Source organism: Nasonia vitripennis, chromosome 2 (assembly GCF_009193385.2).
Source record: "Nasonia vitripennis strain AsymCx chromosome 2, Nvit_psr_1.1, whole genome shotgun sequence".
Classification (NCBI taxonomy): Eukaryota; Metazoa; Arthropoda; class Insecta; order Hymenoptera; family Pteromalidae; genus Nasonia; species Nasonia vitripennis.
Genome location: NC_045758.1, coordinates 9202344 through 9220879, shown reverse-complemented (window position 1 = coordinate 9220879; position 18536 = coordinate 9202344). Strand labels below are relative to the sequence as shown.

At 50.1% G+C, this 18536-nt stretch overlaps 1 protein-coding gene across 3 annotated transcripts in view; it reads left to right on the top strand.

Moving 5' to 3' along the window:
• Nucleotides 1-18536, top strand: part of LOC100117262 — a 54450-nt gene that overhangs the window by 18318 nt on the left and 17596 nt on the right. Inside the window, exons 1-2 of one of the 3 annotated variants that reach the window (XM_016982887.3) lie at nucleotides 9028-9609; nucleotides 12842-13400. In XM_016982887.3, the coding sequence (XP_016838376.1) occupies nucleotides 13152-13400 (249 nt within the window). In that variant the 5' untranslated portion in view covers nucleotides 9028-9609; nucleotides 12842-13151. Of the gene's footprint in view, nucleotides 1-9027; nucleotides 9610-12841; nucleotides 13401-18536 lie in introns of those variants that run through there. The other 2 variants (XM_031922933.2, XM_032596824.1) reach the window with 2 other exon arrangements.

Sequence of the window (18536 nt, the reverse complement as noted above, 5' to 3'; positions counted from 1 at the left end):
TTTCTCATCGAGCTAGACGAAATCGGAAATGATGTACATAGAACTTTGGTAAGGCGAGCTTGCGAGGGCAAAATTGTAGTATATAAGATAAAGCCGGGGAGAGTATCGAAATTCAAGCCCGTGATTACACCCACTTTGTTTTCCACCTCAGCGACGTATCCTTAATGTAGGTATAGATGTATACGCGAGAGACAGGACTCTCTGCTGCTGCTGTTGCTGCTGCTGCTCTCCGTGTATGGTTCCAACCAATCTCGGTTTCGCTGACGCAGCCGGATTGCGACAAGGATAACGAACGATCTGTGTATAACTTGGGAAAAGCTTTCCTCCTCTTTCGTTTCCTGGGTCGGGCCAATGCTCTCCTACGACTTCTGACTATTTTTGCAAGCATGAAAAATAATATTTCAAATTCTGCGTAAATTGCGATATTCAATCGGCATCGTCATTACGTAGTTGGAAAAAGTAATACAGTGGAAGAGTCGTAAAAGAAGAGCGAGGAGAGAAAAAGATTTGGCCAAGTTTACTCGTGCCGAGTCGTCGGCCTACTTGGAAACTACTTTCCCGAAAATCCACACACACGCACGCACAAAAGCAATCTCCCAAAACAAACCACACGCTGAGAGGGAGGGCTTAAGCCTCGAAGAAAAATTAACCCTTCCAATAAATAACTAGCCCCGAATCCGAGGGATAAAGCCCTGTTGATCAAGTCGTTCGTTTCTATTTAGTCTTGTTGTTTTATTGCTCTGCTTCTGTACACTCTCAACTCCCTCAAGCCCTTTGACCTTTTCCTGCTTCCCGCGGCTGCTGCTGCTGCTGCTACAGGGTCGATCAAGTTTTCGAAAGCCTTTATTGGGTATATCCACGGCTTTAACTAAGGCTTATACAGCTACTGCTGCACGAACGGTCGAAACGATTTCGCATCGCGCGTTCTCGTTTGGTATTAGACAAACAGGGAAATAAATAAAACATTCTCGAAAGTTCGTGCGGCGGAAGATATCACGCGAAAGTTTGTTTCTTGTATTTGCTTGGTCGGCGCTTCGCGATACTCGCTCGCTTGTATTTGGCTGGAAGTCTTTGCTGAGCGAGCGGTCTTATTGCCAATTTTGCGTTTAACTTTTCGATTAACGAACGGTCCGTGCAATTATTTATGTTTTGTGTAATTGGGCCGTTTGGACTCCTGCGTTGTACTTTTGCACAACGAATTGAGGAAATTGGTTAGAACGGGGAGCGAGAGCAAGTATAGTTGATTTACTTGAGTTAACATTTTACTTCTTGTCGGGATTTGAAAAACTTAGTCAACGGAGAACGAATTATTACCATTCGTTCGATATGGTCAGTAGCTTGAGCGGCCCAAGCTAGGCTATCAATGAAGACAATTTGGGCATAGGTGATTTACCGCTATATATGGCAGTGGGCTCGCAGATTTAGTCGAGGTTCGTGAGAAAGTGCCTATGCGTCACCTAGTTTCGTTTACCAGAAATACGCGAAGAATTCTAGTGGTGGCTGACAGTGTACGCGGACGAATCAAAATTGACTTTTTTTTTAAACTCGGAACAGTTTTTGTTCAATTTCTTAAAATGAATTTCAAAATACCCCTCTTCTCATCTTTTTTTTCCTCTTTGAGGTTAGAAATCGATGCAATAGTAGAGATCCAGTGAAGTAAAACTGCAGTTGAAAAAAGCCATAGGTTCAGCATTTCCACCCTAGAAAGCATAGTTTCGAGTAAAAACTGCAGCCTAAACTCCTCTCTCAGTCATATCTCGCGGCTGAGCTCTGCTCGAGCTCCCCGTATATGCCGGAGGCAGAAATTCCTCGCTCTATTGAAGTATCCGAAAAGTTTCGCGACAGATCCCACGAGAGCTTTCTCTCGGCGAGAAAAATGCGCGGCTCGCTGCAGCGCTGTGAAACGAGAGATCCGCGCGCGGAGTTGCGGCTTTACGGAATTTCGAGAAATCGCAGAGCTAGAATTTTTCGCGGCCCGGAGCCATTTTGCAAAAGCCGCGATAAAACTCCCGCGGGACGTACGGTTTTGGGATTAGATTTAATTTCCCTTTGTTGTGTGCATAGCTTTTTCGTTTTATTTCGTTCTTTGTGGAGAGTTATTATACGGAGCATCACGAACTCATTGATTTCTGCCGCTACAGGTGGCTCGTAATTTCGCGAACGCGGCGTGTTTTTGTACGGCGCAGCAGGCCAAAATGTCATTTCGCGATGTACATATTCCGCGCGATAAAGTCGAAAAATTTAGAGATGCATCGAAAGCAGTCTCTGAATTCCTTTAGTCCGGGAGAAAAACGTTCGCGGCTTTACCTCTCGAGCTTTTTTAACGCGCGCCGAAGCGAAGGGCTTTTAAATAATTTAGCGCGACTGCGCTGCATTTTACCGCGCGGATTTATGAATAAAAGACAGCAGAGGCGCAAATATTGTTCTGCTCTCTATTATTGCTGTTTACGTTTTTCATTAAAACGGAGGAGACCTGCGACTGTATTGACGGAAGAATAAGATCGATAGATCCCCGTGCAAACGAAGCGCGAGGGAATCGTAATCGAATTTATTTCGCTTTGGCAGAGCTCGTAAGGGCGTGTAGTTTGTAGAAATTTAATATTTATATTCAATTTATACGCGCGCTTGCGAGTCCGCCGCGGAAAGCGCTGCTGCTGCGCTGCACTCATGCAAATGGAATTCCCGCCCGGCGTGTGAATGCTGTAGGCGAGTGTATACCTATCGCGTTACCTTTGAAGCCGTATACTATACCGCGTGTTTCGCGCGATTGCATTTGTTTGGTAATTAAAATTGTTATTATGCTCGGGGTGGACTCTGGAGTCTCCTGATTGGAAAGCATTATCTTGCGCTGATTGAAAATTCTTTGTTTTTTTTCCCCTCATACATTATGACACGTTCTGTTGATGACGTCCAATTTATAATCACAATAATAGAGCCCATACAGGAATGCGTACAACATATAAGTCGATAGAATTCGGACAGCGAAATAATTTGTTCGTCTGCGTGCTCGAGCTGCAACTCATCTTGCTCTCGGATTCGATGGACCAGAGAGACCGCGGCTGGAATATACCTGCTGTATAGGTATCATTGCTCTCGAAATTCCTCTGCCGCGTCGTCTCTCTCCCTCAGGGCTTCGCTTCGAATATCGAACGCTAAAATTCCGTATATTGAAATTTCGCGGTGTAGAATTATCCTACCCGCGCTCGAATATGATGCTCTCGGAGGGATTATTCTTTGACATCCTTGTGTCCAGAGCGTTTGAAGCGTTAAGCGTGCCATTTTTTCGAATATCCGCACACCCGAGTGTATTCAAGCCGTAAGGGTATTGATCGATGCTCGAATACGTTATCTAACGAGTTTACCGCTATAGCACGGGGGCGATAAATATCCGGGAGCCAAAGTCGCGGTCATTAATCTGGGCGTTAATTGTCCTCCTTGGTGGTTGCTTTGTTCCAGGCGCATGTGTGTGTGTGTGTGTGTGTGTGTCTATACGGTGTGAATAATTGCTCGCGCAAGATTAAGCCGAAGTGTTGCAGCTCCGGTGCGGCTAGCCGCGAGTATAGTAGCGCGACTTAACTCGCTTATCGGGCAACTTTGATTTGCGATTCGGCTGCAGCGCTGCGCTGCTGCTACACATACGATCGAGTTTCACTTTCGAGATTCCATTACCGCGAGAGCGAGTTGCACCAGCCGAGATCAATATTTAAAAATCCGTAATGGAGGAGAGACTCTAATACTCGTCAGCTGCTGCTGCGCGTAAGAGGAAACCCGCTAAACTAGATGGCTTTCTTCGCCTATTAAAGCTCTCTACTATGGTGCAGTATTTTTCCTTCTCTCTCGGTCGCGACGATGATTATTATTTCAGCGCACAACGGACGCGACGCGCGATCGAACGAGAGATCCTCTGTTGCTCCGCCCTAGCTCTCGGGCGCGATATTAACGAAAAGAAAGAGGAAAAGTCGATAATGGAGGCGAATTGCCTACGCCGCGCTGAAGGATTTCCTTTCTCTTTCTCTCATCCTCTCTCCGCCAGCAGCGCTGGGGCGGAAATTTTAGAGCCCGGTATAGCCGCAGCGGCAATATTGGTTAGCATAGATTTGAATAAATTGCCAGTCCTGCAACGGCATTCATTAAGACAGCGAATTTTTATAAGCCGACTTGCTGTATACACTCCCTCCGTTTCTTTCTTCCTCTTCGACGTTCGTTGCGCGAAACAACAGACGCGCTGCGCTGGTTGCCTCCTTTTTTGTTTTAAAAATACGCAAACAAAAATCGACCGCGATTCCCTCCCTTTGAGAAATTCGATTATCGTAGAGCCCTTAACTCGAGGATTTAATTTTCCACGAGCGAAGCTCACGTATAAAAAAACGGCTGTATCCGAACGAAGCTCTCGGCGAGATATCCCGGCGAGGTCATCCCAGAGAGAGCATCAGCTATCCGATCGCGCGCGACAATGAGACGTCGATTCCTCTTCACGAGAGAGCCTTTGACTGCTGCACCGTAGCGAGAGCTGATCGGTTGGATCTCTGAAAGCTTGCAAGCTCTCTCTACTTTACGTACACACATAGCCAGCAAGCAGCGCAAAAACTGTACAAGAGCGCGTACAGCTGTGCGCGATATAGACCAGGAGCGTAAGCGGCCGCGTATGTGCAGGAATGAGAGAAAGGCCGGGCGGCGTCAGAATTGTGCGTGGATCAATAAATCGCGCGTGTAGAGAGTGAGAGAGAGAGAGAGAGAGAGAGAGAGAGAGAGAGAGAGAGAGAGAGAAGAGCCCGTGTCTGGCTGATGCTGCGCGGCGCGCCCGACGCTCCGAATAAAGGGGGCTTATACAGCCCACCCCACCGCCACCGCCGCCGAGATACGGGCTGAGCTGCTGAAGAGAAGCCGCCACACTGCGCGCGCGGCCAAAGTCAGCGCGCGCGCGATAAGGCTACACTGTCCCCTGTACCTATATACGTATAGAAGGTAAAGCGACTGCGATCGTTTGGCCGATGGCCCACGGCGTCGATTGTGCCAATAGTAATGCGGCGGCTACCTACTCGTCGTTAGATTGAGAGAAGCATTTTTCTTTTTTTTTTAAAGCGGCAGTCGGTTATATTGTGGAAGACTACACACACTAGATACATAGCGCCCGCCCCTCGGCAAAATGTTGAGCTAGCAGATTATGGAAAGCGAGAGCAGGATAGTTGGCGCTCGAGAAAGAGCCCTTATGGAAAACGCGGATTAGGCGAGTTCTCTCTCTCTCTCGAGAGAGAGGGGAGAGCGCTCTAAAACCAGCGTGATTTATTTGCGCGACTTTTTTCACCCCCAATCCTCGGCGCGCGTGGTATTCGTTTTGTTAAAATATATAGTTTTCGTTTAATAATACGAATTCGTGCTATGATGCACAGAGCGAAGCTGCAGCGACGATTAACCGGGTGAAAAGAGAGGTAGATTAAACGCGGACGTTATCCCGGTTAACAGCCTTTACAAAAGCACTGCTTAACTCGATCGAGCTGGCCACAAAGCCGCTTCAAGTTTTATAAGATGGTATAATCTGTCCGCAGCTTTATGCGCGGGAGTATAGTTCATTGGGCTAGTACATTACGTTATACAATGCTTGTAAAGGCTGCGACGCATCAGATTGTGAATGGAGAGTGAGAAAAAGCAGCGAACAAATGTCCTCCCTGATGAACATATACTATATGCAGCACCAGTCTGTACGATCAGTTCTTTGCCCGACCGGCAGACCGAATAATCCTCATCGGGGCTAACCCCATCGTCGAGCTTCGCGCAAAACTGCGTCAGGCTCGCGCGAATCAATCAGACCCCGTAGCTTATTGCCGCTTCAGAACCGACGACTGATTATCCCGCGCGCTATATCCGCTTATCGAGATTGTTAACGAAAATTAGACACACATACTCTGGGGGCTGACGAGCGAAACAAGAGAAAAAAAAAGAATAACCCCCATTAAAAAGCAAAAAGGCGAGTGTGAGAGGGAAAAAGAACCGCAGAGTATAAAATGTCCAATTATCCGTCGGCAAAATTGAGTATCGAACGGCCGTTATTTTCTGCTCCGGCTAGCTCTCTCTCTCTCTCTCTCTCTCTCTCTCTCTCCCTCTCGTCGCTGCGTGTGTACGCGAGAGCTTTTACCGAAATCTGGAGTGGCGCCAACAATTCGCAGACGCGCGCTCGGCCAAAGGCTTTTCTGGCCGGCTTCGTCCTCTCTCTCTCTCTCTATAGAATTTTTATGCGGATTTATATACGCGGCCAGTCTCGTCTCGCTGCTGCTTTTTCCATCTCGCTCTTTCGCATTATTAATGCCTCGCTCGCTGCGGATTCGCGTCTCTAGCCCTTTTGTACCCATAGCCCCCTCTCTCTCTCTCTCTCTCTCTCTCTCTCTCTCTCTCGTGTGCATTGAACAGCTGTAGATGTGAAACGCTTGTGAATGTATGCAGGCGGTCGGACAATTTTGTCATTGTTAGGATATCGAGAGGCGATCGGATAGATGAGAGAGCGAAAGGAGGAATTATTAAGGCGATATCGAAGCGTGTGGTGGCTGGGAAATAAAAGTACATAGTCAGCTGTCTTTGTCTCACTTTGCATGAACGACGAATAAGCTGCGGATGAATCCCCCAGCGATCTTCGAGTTCGCGAGAGTATAACTTGCCACTCCGTATGATTGACATTTTTTTTTCCTGATCGTATAAACTTCAGACCCGTAAGCCGATATGAAAAGTCCTCCGCGTCACGCACCCGCTGCGTCTGTCAACGCGCGTGACATTAATTTGGGATAATTAGTATACAAGGCTTTGCTCTTATAATTATATTCCAGCGCGCTAAATATTGCAAAAGCTCGAGCTTTTCGGATCGTTAATTGCTACACGGAAAGTTTTACAATTAGAAGCGTTAATGAGCAGAGCAGCGCAATTAGCGGAGTTTCGAAACTCTCTCGGACGTGGCACGAGTGACGCTGCGTGTGGAAGAAAATTACAGCTTACACTCGAAAAAAAAATGTATATCGTAATCACTGGCCGATCCAGAATATATGTGACAAGCGTTATAATTCCCGAGAGTGACGCGCGCACGAGCGAGCGAGCGCAGCCGGTGTCGGTCACGAACAGGAAGTTGGGATGGACGTGAGCTTCGCGCTGCAAAACAGTCCACACCCGCACACACATACAGCCGTCCCTTTGACATTAACAGCACACAGCGCTATAGCTATACCGCCTGTCTCTAGCGCGCGAGAGAAAGCAACAGATCCTCAACTCTCGTAAAAAGTGTGCACGTGTGTATGCGAGCGGGGGCTAGGCTGTTAAAGTATTTTACGAGGGCGAGCTTGCCTGTTGAAAATTGTAAATCCGCCGCCGAAGTTTCTGGAGCCTTGGCTCCACAGACATACGTGAACACAAACACACAGAGAGAGGGAGAGACCGCGAGAAATATTGAAAAACACTCAAGGTGCGGGGCGTGCGTGTATCGAGGACTCGTAAACTTTACGGCCGGCAGAAAAAGGGAGAGAGAGAGAGAGACGTGTGCCCGCGAATAATGCACTGTATGCGCCGAGGATCGTCTCGAAAAACCGAGCCACGTACATACATACGACGCTATACATAGTATATACAGTCAGAGGAGGTGCATCGAATGCATGGCTTTCGTTCGACTAAATTCGCCTCGCGCAGCGGGGAAGTATGAAGGAGCTTCGCGATCGCTCCAAGTTCGAGCCCATCGCGCGGCGTATTATGCAGACGTGCACCGGCAGAGAACGTCACGAGCAGATGCCTCGCTGATGCGCGCACACGTGTCCGTACGTTCGCTCGGATTAATCGCTGCTATGTATGCGCGCACTTGTCTCTCTCCACATACGCGAGTCGCGACTGTTCTCTGTTATTGTCGCGCGGCGCCGTCTTCTCGCTATATGCGCTTCGGCGATAAATTACGCCGTTATGCAATAACGCCTACTGATCAATGCGCGCGTGCACAGTGTGACCGCAAGAACGTAAAACCTGCGGAAGCGGCTTTAACGCGAAAATCCGTATTCACGACTAGCCTGCCGCTTTACAAGCAATTAACGCGCGCGCTATACTCCTCCTCGTCGCCCGGGCTTCGCGGCTCTTTCCCTATACCGTGTATTATACTCGTATGGGTGTATATGGCTGCAACGCGTCCGGTAGCGATTTATGCGGGCTTTTCCTCGCGTTAGTTTTAATTAAACGCTTCTTTTCCAGAGCTGCCGTAGCGAGCGCGCTGCTGGTGTGTGGAGAGGGAGCCTCGAATGAAAGATTAACCCAGATACGGGGAGGAGCTATACAACGCTCTCTCTCTCTCTCGCGCACTTCGGGATTCCGCGCGGTATACAGGGCGGGAAATAGCTCGAAGAAACGCGTCGGAATGTTCGCGCACAGCGTAAACAAGTGCGCTGCGCAGCATGGAAGCTCGTGGCAATTTTCATAAAAAGTTTCATTCCGCCGGAACGAGAGAGAGAGAGAGAGAGAGAGAGAGAGAGAGAGAGAGCAGAGGGTCAGTGTACTTTTAAATACAAAAGCGGCTCGATTATTCTTCGGTATATAGTAGTGCCTATACGGTGGTTCGCAAAGTGCCACTTGCGCGGCGGCGTTTCAAGAGCGCGCGCTCGCATAACACATAAATTAGAGAGCTGCGCGGATTCAAGTGCTCCGCTAATACTCTCACCGATCGAGAGACCGAATGTGTACACACTCGATGTAAATCCATCTCTTCTCTCCGTCGTGTATATAGTCCAACAGTAGCAACAGAGGAAAAGAATCGAAACAAGCCTGCCCAGCGCGAGCACAAGTGCATATCGCTCGGCACTTGTCCCATAGGCCTTGAAAGATCGGGGCAAAGACGCGCGAGTATAGCTATATATTTATACGAAAGCCGGGCATCAGGCAGGAAGACAAAGGTCGCGAGCGGGAGCGGGGGATTACACATCCAGCGGCAGCAGCCCCCGCCGCCTACTATAAAGTGCGCGTGCGCCAGCGCCTCGTGCGGACGTCGCCAGCAAGCGGAGCAGCGTCGAATCGAACAGTACGCCCCCGCGCCCGAGAGCGCGAGTGTCGTGAGACTCGCTCCCCAGACAGCTCTCAGTGCAGCCGCCGCGCGGACGCAGATCCAAACAAAGCTCCCTCGTACGTACGCGTATACGGTTCTGCTGGCGCTGTGCTAATCGAGTGTAGGATTTAACGAGGCTCCGCAGTAAACACGGGCTTTTATTCATGCCGCCGAGACTGAGAGAGCTGCAGTTATGTCACATACTCGCGCACAATGCGCGAAGGGCTGCTCTGCACGCGAGAGCAGTAAATAGCCGAGAGGAGAGGGCGTAGATTATTTTCCAGCAGCGGCGGCAGTGGTATTATAGTCGCTTCAATGCAAAGTCGTTCGTTATTGTGCTGCAGCCGTAGTAGCCGTCGTTCCGCCGGAAATTGCCGTGTTTCATTGTCGGATAATCCCCGGCATCACCTACGCTCCGCAGTTGCAGTTATTGTTGTTGTTTGTTTCTGCATCGGCGCTACGATCCTGTAATTCCGCATTTATACAGCAGAGGTGCAGGCGGCCAGCAAAATGTTACGGGCCGACTTTCAGTCTGCTTCTGTGATACCTTGTTGCAGGTAAGCCGTCACTCTGTACGATCGTCTTGCGCTTCTCTCTGATTTTATTTTTTGAGACGATTTTCTCTCTCTCTCTCTCTCTCTCTCTCTCTCTCGCGCGCGCGCGCGCGCGAATCCCCCAGCACAACCCACACATGTGTGTACACACGAGAGTCTACCGGAGTCTGCAGCTGCACGCTGGGTTTTGCAGCACACGTGACAGCTCGTTTCTCTCTTTCTCTTCACCGCTTTTTTCTCTCCGGCTGCGACGGTCTTTCGCTCTCCCGCACACATATAACACGCGCCCGCGCGCGTATAACTCTCGCAAGACAGGATCGATGTATGCGGTCGAAGCTGCATCAGCCCCCGCGCGCCGCGTTTCGCGCGAGAGCTCGATGATGATGCTGCTGCTGCTGCTGCTGCTGCTTTGAGGTCGGCCTAGTGCTGCGGTCGACTGTGCATATACACTTGATAATGAACGCGGAAATTCGGAGGAAACTGCTCCGCGTGTATACCCTCGCTGTACTGCAGCTCTGCGAAAGTTATTCGGGAATTGCGCGCGTGACTGGAATACACGTCTCGTGATGATATTGTGGATTGCGAGCTGCCCTTCTATTATACACGCTGCGTCTACGCTTAGGAAATGTGAGCAGATTAGGGTAATGAAAGAAGCCGCGCGCGAACTTTGTCGGCCTCCTATCCCCCTGTAAACTGGAAATCCCAACACACGGGGCGCATGTTCGAGTGACGCCCGCCGAGAGCACTTTGCTCGAATATGAGGGGGGAAAGAGTAGAGCGCGACGCTTCGGAGACAGCGAGCGGAGATTCGAGAAGTTTGCGACTGTTTTGGGGCTATCCGCTCATCCCTGGCTAAGCATTATAACGAGATTATCGAGAAAGCGTAAAAGGATTTCGTCGTGTGCGGTGGAGGAGTATTTAGTTTTTGGGCGAGGATGTTTTCGAGAGCAGATGGGCAACTGGGTACGTCTCTTCTGACTCCGAATGCTGGCTCTCGTGATTAAGTTAGAAACAAAGTTCGTCCGTTAAAGAAGCCAACTGGGCTGTGGCTGATTACTCGCGCGATCTTTGAAATTTCATTTCCTGATCCTTTCTTTCTTGCACAGAAAGTAGCACAATTCAAAGCGAAGCCTTTTCGAACTTATAGGTGCTATTAATTTTTTTAAAAAAAAAGGCGACTCCATGGAAGGCATTTTCTTCCGAGCAGCATACACATTTTAATAGCTTCCTTTCTGACTCTCCGCAGGCTCGTCTCATACAGCGCAAGCTGATGGCCCGCCCCGTCGTATAAGCCCCCGATAGTTTCCGCGTTTTATTATGAAAGCCTACAAGGAGTAAAGCAATCCGAGGGCGTATAATATCGTAAAGCCTCGATGACGAGCCTTTAACGTGTCGCTCCCCTGCAGCTTCTGAGAGAAAAAAAGGGACAAGGCACGCAAAGTGCGTATACAACGACGTGCAAGGTTATCGATGTATATTTATAAGGGAGTGTCGAGCCTCGGGCTGCTTCGATTCCGAGAACTTTGCTGACCCGAACGACTCTCCTGTTTGACGCCACTTTTGACGTAGCAGCTTTCACGACGAGAAAAAAAACGTATAGCCACTGCGCACTTCAGCGATGCAGCAGTTCAATTAAAACTCTCGTCGGCTGCATCCAATCGAATGTGCACATCGGTGCAGGGGCAGAAAGAACGGCGCCCAATAACATTTTTTGCTATTCCTCTCCTCGACGAACGAAAAAAAAAGATAGCCGGCGGAGGTTCACCGAAGCAGTTTATTAGCTGGAGAAACTTGCAGCCGCTGCTGCGATGATCTATATGATGGAACACGAGCGGAAAAAGTTCTCCTCCCTCGACTTCGGCTCCTCTCTCGCTTGTGCGCGGGCGGGCGGTTGTTTGCTACAGGCAAGAACCGAATTTGAAATCGCGGCCGCTCGCGAGCTTTTCCGAACTTATTCAATCAGAACAATCAAACTAGTTCGGGGAATCAAACAAAGCGAGCAGCAGCAGCGAGAATGTCAACGCTCGCGCGCGCCAAAGTGACGTGGAATCGAAGCTATATGTATATATACGCGCAGTCGTCGCGCCCGAGTTTTATAGAACGAACGAACGAAAGGTGGCTCGGCTGCGCGCTCGCGGAGCTTACAAAAGCACACTGGCTCCAGCTCTCTCTATTTACACGGTCCTTATAGCTGCAGCAGGAGCTTCCATTTGCACGAGCGGGAAACTCGCGCGTTCCGAAACACCTCTCTCGGCTCTGCGAAATGCGATCGGCTCTACTGCGCCTGACAGCTGCACCGCTATATACCCTGGATTGTCCTCCTTTTCTCTGCGCGGCGCTCCTTTCAAAAGAGCCGCGCGCGTTTTCGTATATACCTACGGCTGTGTTTCAGAAGGATGAAGTAGTGCGCGGAGAAAAGAGCGCGCGAGTTGCCTTACGCGCGAGAGAGAGAGAGAGAGAGAGAGAGAGAGAGAGAGAGAGAGAGAGAGAGAGAGAGAGAGAGAGAGCGAAATTGCGGGAGTGCAAGGAAAACAGAGGAAAGTTGAACGACTGCAGCGCGGCCGTTTTTCTCTTGAATATAAGGAGCGCGTTAAATTGCATCTACTTTCCCACCCGCCCGCGCGAGTGAGGTTAAAGAGGCTCGAGAGTGTGTGCAGGCGCCGCGTTTTTATCCCAAGAGTTCAGTCTAACGAGCGGGGCTCGACGCTCCATTTGACGAAAATCTCGGCGCGCGCGTTTAACATCGAATCAATTCGGATGATTAATTGAGCCGCGGAGTTTAATGGGGCCCGATTCGCTGCGCGGACAAAGTTATAATGTGTATATTTTCAGATGCTGCGCTGCGAACGCTAATTTAACTCTGAGCGTTTTTTACGGTACGTTATTAAGTATGCATTTTCCGATTCGTTAAACAACGCAGAGCGACGTCCGATCACGGGCTGTGTGCGCGGGACGCGTCACGCGAAAATATATGAATAAATTTCGAAGGCCGCTCCGGCGCAATTTAATGCAAGTTGCGATTTAAATTTTAATTAAAAACGATTAAAGCGTTCGGAAGAAGAATTAGCATTGTATACGGAGGAGCTCAGCCCCCCGACTTTTCAGCGGCGAAGACTTGATTTAATCGACTATCGCCAGCTACGATTAATCCAAGTCGATGGATGGAGCTAGCTCCGATAATTTCTCCCCTTTCGAATCTCACCATTAATCGTCCAATAAACATCTTCTGTTGCAGATCCGCGCGCCAGCCGACTGGAGAAGAGCCCGAAGTGACAATACCGAAGATGCAGCAGCAGCAGCGAGGCATCGGCAGTCTGCTTCGCGATCTCTGGGCCACCAATCCCCTGTCGCACTCGAGACGCGAGTTCGGTGGCGGCTACGCTTGAATGATAGCATGAATCTTTGAGAGACACAGAGACAGAGAGACAGTGAGAGACTAAGAGCGAGAGATAGAGAAAGCTCGCTGTTGGTTTTGTGCGCAGTGGGAAGAGGGGGGTGGAAGTGGTGCCGGTGTGCGGGGATAATTGCAGGGCAAAAGGTGTGATATGGTCTCGGGGTGGTGTCCGTGCGTACCCCTGGGGCGCCGGGATACGCCGCCCCCGACGCAGCAGCAACAGTCTAGTCAGCAGCAACAGCAGCAATCTAGTCAGCAGAAGCAGAAGAATCGGAGAAGCGCGGGACCTTTCACGGTCAGCGCCGCGACCGAGCGCGCCGAGATGGTGCAGATGTTCTACTACGAGAACCGCGGCAAGTGCTGCAAGAAGCTGCTCAGATACAACGGAGTTTCTAACAAGGTATGTCTTGTGGCATCTCATGTATTTTACATTCTCGCTCGGCTGGATCTATGATAAACGCGCGCGCGCGCGAGAGAGAGAGAGAGAGAGAGAGAGAGAGAGAGAGAGAGAGAGAGAGAGAGAGAGAGAGAGAGATTTTCAATAAGTCACTCCCGAGGCTCTATCGGAGCACACATACAGGCATTACGCTCGGGAGAGCGGCTCGCCTCTCCGTAAAAGACTCACGTAATGGGAAACTTTTCGAGGGCATTCGCTCGGCTCGCCAGCAGCAGCAGAAGCCAGAAGAGACTTACCTATACCCGAGGTACGCTGCACGCTGGAGGCGAAATTGCATTTTATTGGCCCGCAACGGGCTCGGAAAGCCTCCGCTTGGATCACGATTTTATTTCCTTCGGCTGCATAATACACTCCCTCCTCTCTGACCGCGATAGGAAGCAATGGATGATTCGGCGCCAACTTTTCTCCCCGCAAACGAGCGGTTATCGAGTAGCGCCGCCACGTGTAACCTCTCTCTTTTTTATTCGCGCTTTTTGCAGCCCGGCGACGCGGCTTCAGAGAGAGAGAGAGAGAGAGAGAGAGAGAGAGAGAGAGAGAGAGAGAGAGAGAGAGAGAGAGAGAGAGAGAGTCGAGGGAGTATTAAAGCTTTTTGCCGACGCGCCCGAGGTATCGGAGACGATTAATCCAGGGCTCCTCGGGGACAAAAAGTTTAAGGAATCTGCGAGCTATTAGGCAAATTGCCGTAATGAATTGCGCGAAGAAACTTTCATTCGCTCCCGGGAGCTTGTCGCGTATACAATCTATACATTATGCCCGTGTGCGGGAAAAAGTCGCATTGAAAGATTGGCTCTCGTTCATCGTTCGCAAATTCAATTATACACCGCCTCCTACACACATCAGAGATCGTTTCTATGCAAAAAGTACTTGCGTAGTGGAGCGCCAAGGTTGAACGCTGGGTGTCGCGGAGTCCCTCACCACAGAGCGCAGCCGGAGCGAAAGTGGCTCGCGCCGTGGTCGACGTACACTCGACCGGACCCCCCCTGAGGGGATGGATGCAGCGCGCAGGCTTACGGCAAATCCACTTCTCCTCTGGGCAAACTGGCTGGATATCTCTGCCCAGCGCGCGTGTTGCTGCTATATAACCACTGGCCGATCGCGCTTATTCGCGCGAGCTTGAAAAACGCCTGTTTCGTGCGAGCGAGCTGCAATTTTATACGGGCAATTACGGGCACGCGACTGCTGTGTGTATAGCTCGTACGCATAGAATCGGGCAAATGTGACGTGAATATAACGATGATTCTTAAGCAAAGTGTATTTACTATAGCTGTTTTTTGCTAAATGGATTCGTCTCTGTGTCGGCTTTACTTTTCAATTAGAGTATCCGAGTGCTTTCATGATTTCGGACTGGCCTTTTCCCCAGCTGTCTAAACGATCCGCGACTCTTTAGTTTCTATATCACATAATCCAAAACAGTTAATTCACCATTTCGATGCAAACCTTCTGGTACATTATTACGAGCGCCGAGAATACAAAAAATATGAAAATTCTCCCTTAAAGATCGGCGTCATCTGGAAACGATCGCGGCCATTAAGTGCAGCGGAAGAAACGCTCCCGTTGGAGCCTCGTCGTCTGCAGCAGCGCCAGGACGACGTCGGGGGGAGGATTTTCCTCGCTCTTTATATTCGGTAGCGGAAGGCATTTGCCAGGGCAGGTTGAATTTTTATGAGCCCGGTAATCGCTCGCCTCGGGAACAATGCGTCAGCTCTCTAGCGCGCTGCTGCATCGACCGGCCTCGTAAAATTGCGAGAGGAGAGAGAGAGAGAGAGAGAGAGAGAGAGAGAGTAAGCGTGCGCGGATGCGTCCAATGGAAGCTTCGCACTCGATCTGCCGATGCTAAAAGGCGCGAGTTTATTATTCGCTTTCGTCCGACGACGATGAGATGACACACACACGCGCGCGCACACAGAGACACTGTGTATTTACAGTTCCGCCAGAGCGCGTATACTGCTGTCCAAATGCGCTTCGATAACCTCCAGTTGTCGTCCGCGTGTACACTGATGCATAGACGAGCGATGCCATATAACTTCCGTGTTTGATGCTCTCCCTCTCCCTCTCTCCTCCGGACGAGCAGTTTATTGCCGCGATTGCAGATCGGAATCCAGATTTATCTCTCTCTGCCTCTATCTCTCCGTTGCGTCAAATCGACCGGAATCGCGCTATAGTCGCGCCTCCGAATCGGAAACCGACGACGAATAATCCACGCGCGCTCGCGCTGTTTCGAAATGACCCCGTGTGTGTGCGTGAGCTGCGGTCGTGTGCTCGCGAAAATCAATAAAGCTCCGACGAGCTTCGATCCTTTATTTTTGCCGGTATATTTTTTTGTGCACGTTGCAAAATCCAGTAGCTCATTCAGCGCACCATTCCCGCGGTGGGCGGCTTCTCGGCTTTGAAACTAAATCCGCGCGACTCGGAGCCTGTAAGAGAGAAGCATCACGCGTATAATAGCACTTTAGGCTTGTCACCGTCGACGACGCGTTGGGCTGTTCTCTATTTTCGCTCTCTCTCTTTCTGGATGCGAGGCTGCTACACGCGTGTATGCTTAATAGAGAAGGGCCTTCGTTTCCGAGCTATTTTTAGCCGACTGTGGGAAAGTGCTGGCTAATGCGCGCGCGAATGATGCTCACTGCGCTAATGCGAGCTAATTATACAGAGCGGCTCGACGGTAATAAAGAAAATTGATATTATTACGTTACGCGAGTGATGCGAGAACTGTATCGTAAAATGCCTCGCGCATTCCGTATACGATTCGATCAGAGCCCAGGTACAGCCTTCCTGCCGACCTCTCTGGACCGAACGAAATTAGGCGATTCCCAGGGCAGCGAAAGTCGATGTTTCGCGGAGAAAAAACGAAACCTGCTTCGATTTTCCACTCCGCTACGTCCGCGCTGCTACTATACGATGCAGCGCTTCCTTCCCCGGCGCTGCAACACACGCGAGTCTCTAGCGATCGAAGCTCTTTCTCGTCTATTTCTCTTCGCAACCGCATACTTCTGCACCCACGCACGTTTTTAACGCTCGCGCGCAACAAGAGCGGAATAATAATCGCCGCTTGAAGAAACGACGTTTTCAGAGCTCCCGCGTGCACGAGGTATAGAAAAAAATCCAAATTTTTTCCACCCTCTAGAACGCGTGTGCGGTATGTATAAAAAAGCCAGGCGCGCGAACAAAGTAAAATCCGCGTGTTCTTGTCAACGGGAAAATTAGTTTTCCCCGACGACAGGTTGCCTTCGCACATGAGCGACGAGGCTCTCTCTCTCGCGGCGGACAAAAACAAGCAGCAGCAGCAGCGGTAGAGAGCGAAAGAAAGAGAGAAAGAGAGAAAGAGAGAAAGAGAAAAAAGTATAGCGCGGTGCGTCGCTCTGCGGGAATTTTAATCCATCACGCGCATTACGCGCCGCTTGATTAACGAGCCTTTTGTTTCTATATACACGTGTTTCTTTACGGTATAGCACGATATGCGCTGCACTGCTGCAGTTCGACGAAGATCGACTTTTCAGTCGGCGCCTGTTCGAGCTCTATGAGCTTGATGAACGCTGTCACCGCTCGTCGGCATAGCTAGCCGTCGTCGTCGTCGTCGTCGTCGTCGTCGTCGTCGAAGCGAATTGAAATTTCCGCTTTACGCGCGGGAGTGGATTGGACTCTTTTGTTCGCGCCTCGATGGGCTGTCGATTGTTGATCAGCTCTTTTTCCACTTTCCGCAGCTGCTGATGTCGTCTCGGTCGGACAGTCTCTTGGTTGAACGCCAAGAGAGGCGTGTCATTCACGCTTTGCAAGTTTATAATACATATGTACATCTATGAATCGAGTAGTAACGGCCTTGCTCGCGTCAGACGACGTTACGCATTCTGAAAGAGAAACAAAGAGGCGCTCGCCGGTTGAACACCGGCCGCCTCCGTGTGTGTACACAGCAGCGCATATAATATCCCCGTATAGTGATTAATCGTTGTTGCGAGGCGAGCTTTTCTCGATGATCAATGCGCTGCCCGGGGGAATACTATATACATGCGCGCGCGCGCGCTGTCTCTCCTGTGTACAGTTTCCAGCAGCGCAGGCGTTAACGGGTTATTAACGATTCCTTCCTCGCCGCTGTCGGACGGGCTTTCTTCTCGTGTCATCCTCTTTTTTTCCCTGGCAAAAATCACCGGATGACCACCGTCGAATCGCTGCGAGTGTAGTATCGAATATTCGAACACATTATATACAAATCGTCGATACAAAGGTACTTTCTCCTCTCCTCGACGACGTGGACGAGACAGCGAAGAAGCGAAAGCTCGTGCAGGCGGAAGAGGAGCCCCGCGTAACCATGGAAACGGGGAATCGCAGGTCCGCTCTCTATACGCGATGTGGGAGAGAGGGAGAGCTTTGCTTTGCCGATGATAGCAATAATGTATCCTGCGCTCTCTCTCTCTCTCTCTCTCTCTCTCTCTCTCGACGCGTCTTTGTAAACTGCATCCCTGATGAGTTGAGGCGAGAAAAATTGCTATATTTAGCTGGCCAGCAGCGATCGATGGCTCATTATCACCTTGGCGGAAAACGGCGTGTGCAGGTTTATTTTTATAAAAAAATCTACGATGACGATGCGTACACGACACAGTGTTATCGTAGCAAGTGTTTGCCAATAAGCAGCGGCCCCTACTTTTTGTAATCGCGGCACCGTTTGCGCGCCACTCGTTCCTAACGAGGCCCCTTTGTCTAAACTCTTTTGCGGGCGACGGCGTTGGCACTTGAACAGCAGAGCAGCAGCCGCCAATGACGCGAGTTCCGCACAGCTGTTTTGCTTTTTTTCAGACCTCTTGTTCTTGAGCTGCGAGTTTTTGCACTCCAACAGCTGCGCGAAAGCTTTCCTGTGTTATTATATACCGGCGCAATTCACCGGTGTATAATATTGTTTGCGATACAGATCAGCTCCCTGGGATGTGCTATTTTTAATTGATATACGGATATTATAAAGGGAGGGAAGGCTGGCGATGACTTTCCTTTGAAAAGCTCTACATAGCCGTACACAATTAAAATAGATACGCTCGGATGCTTTGTAATGAAAATGAGCGCCGAGAGAGAGAGAGAGAGAGAGAGAGAGAG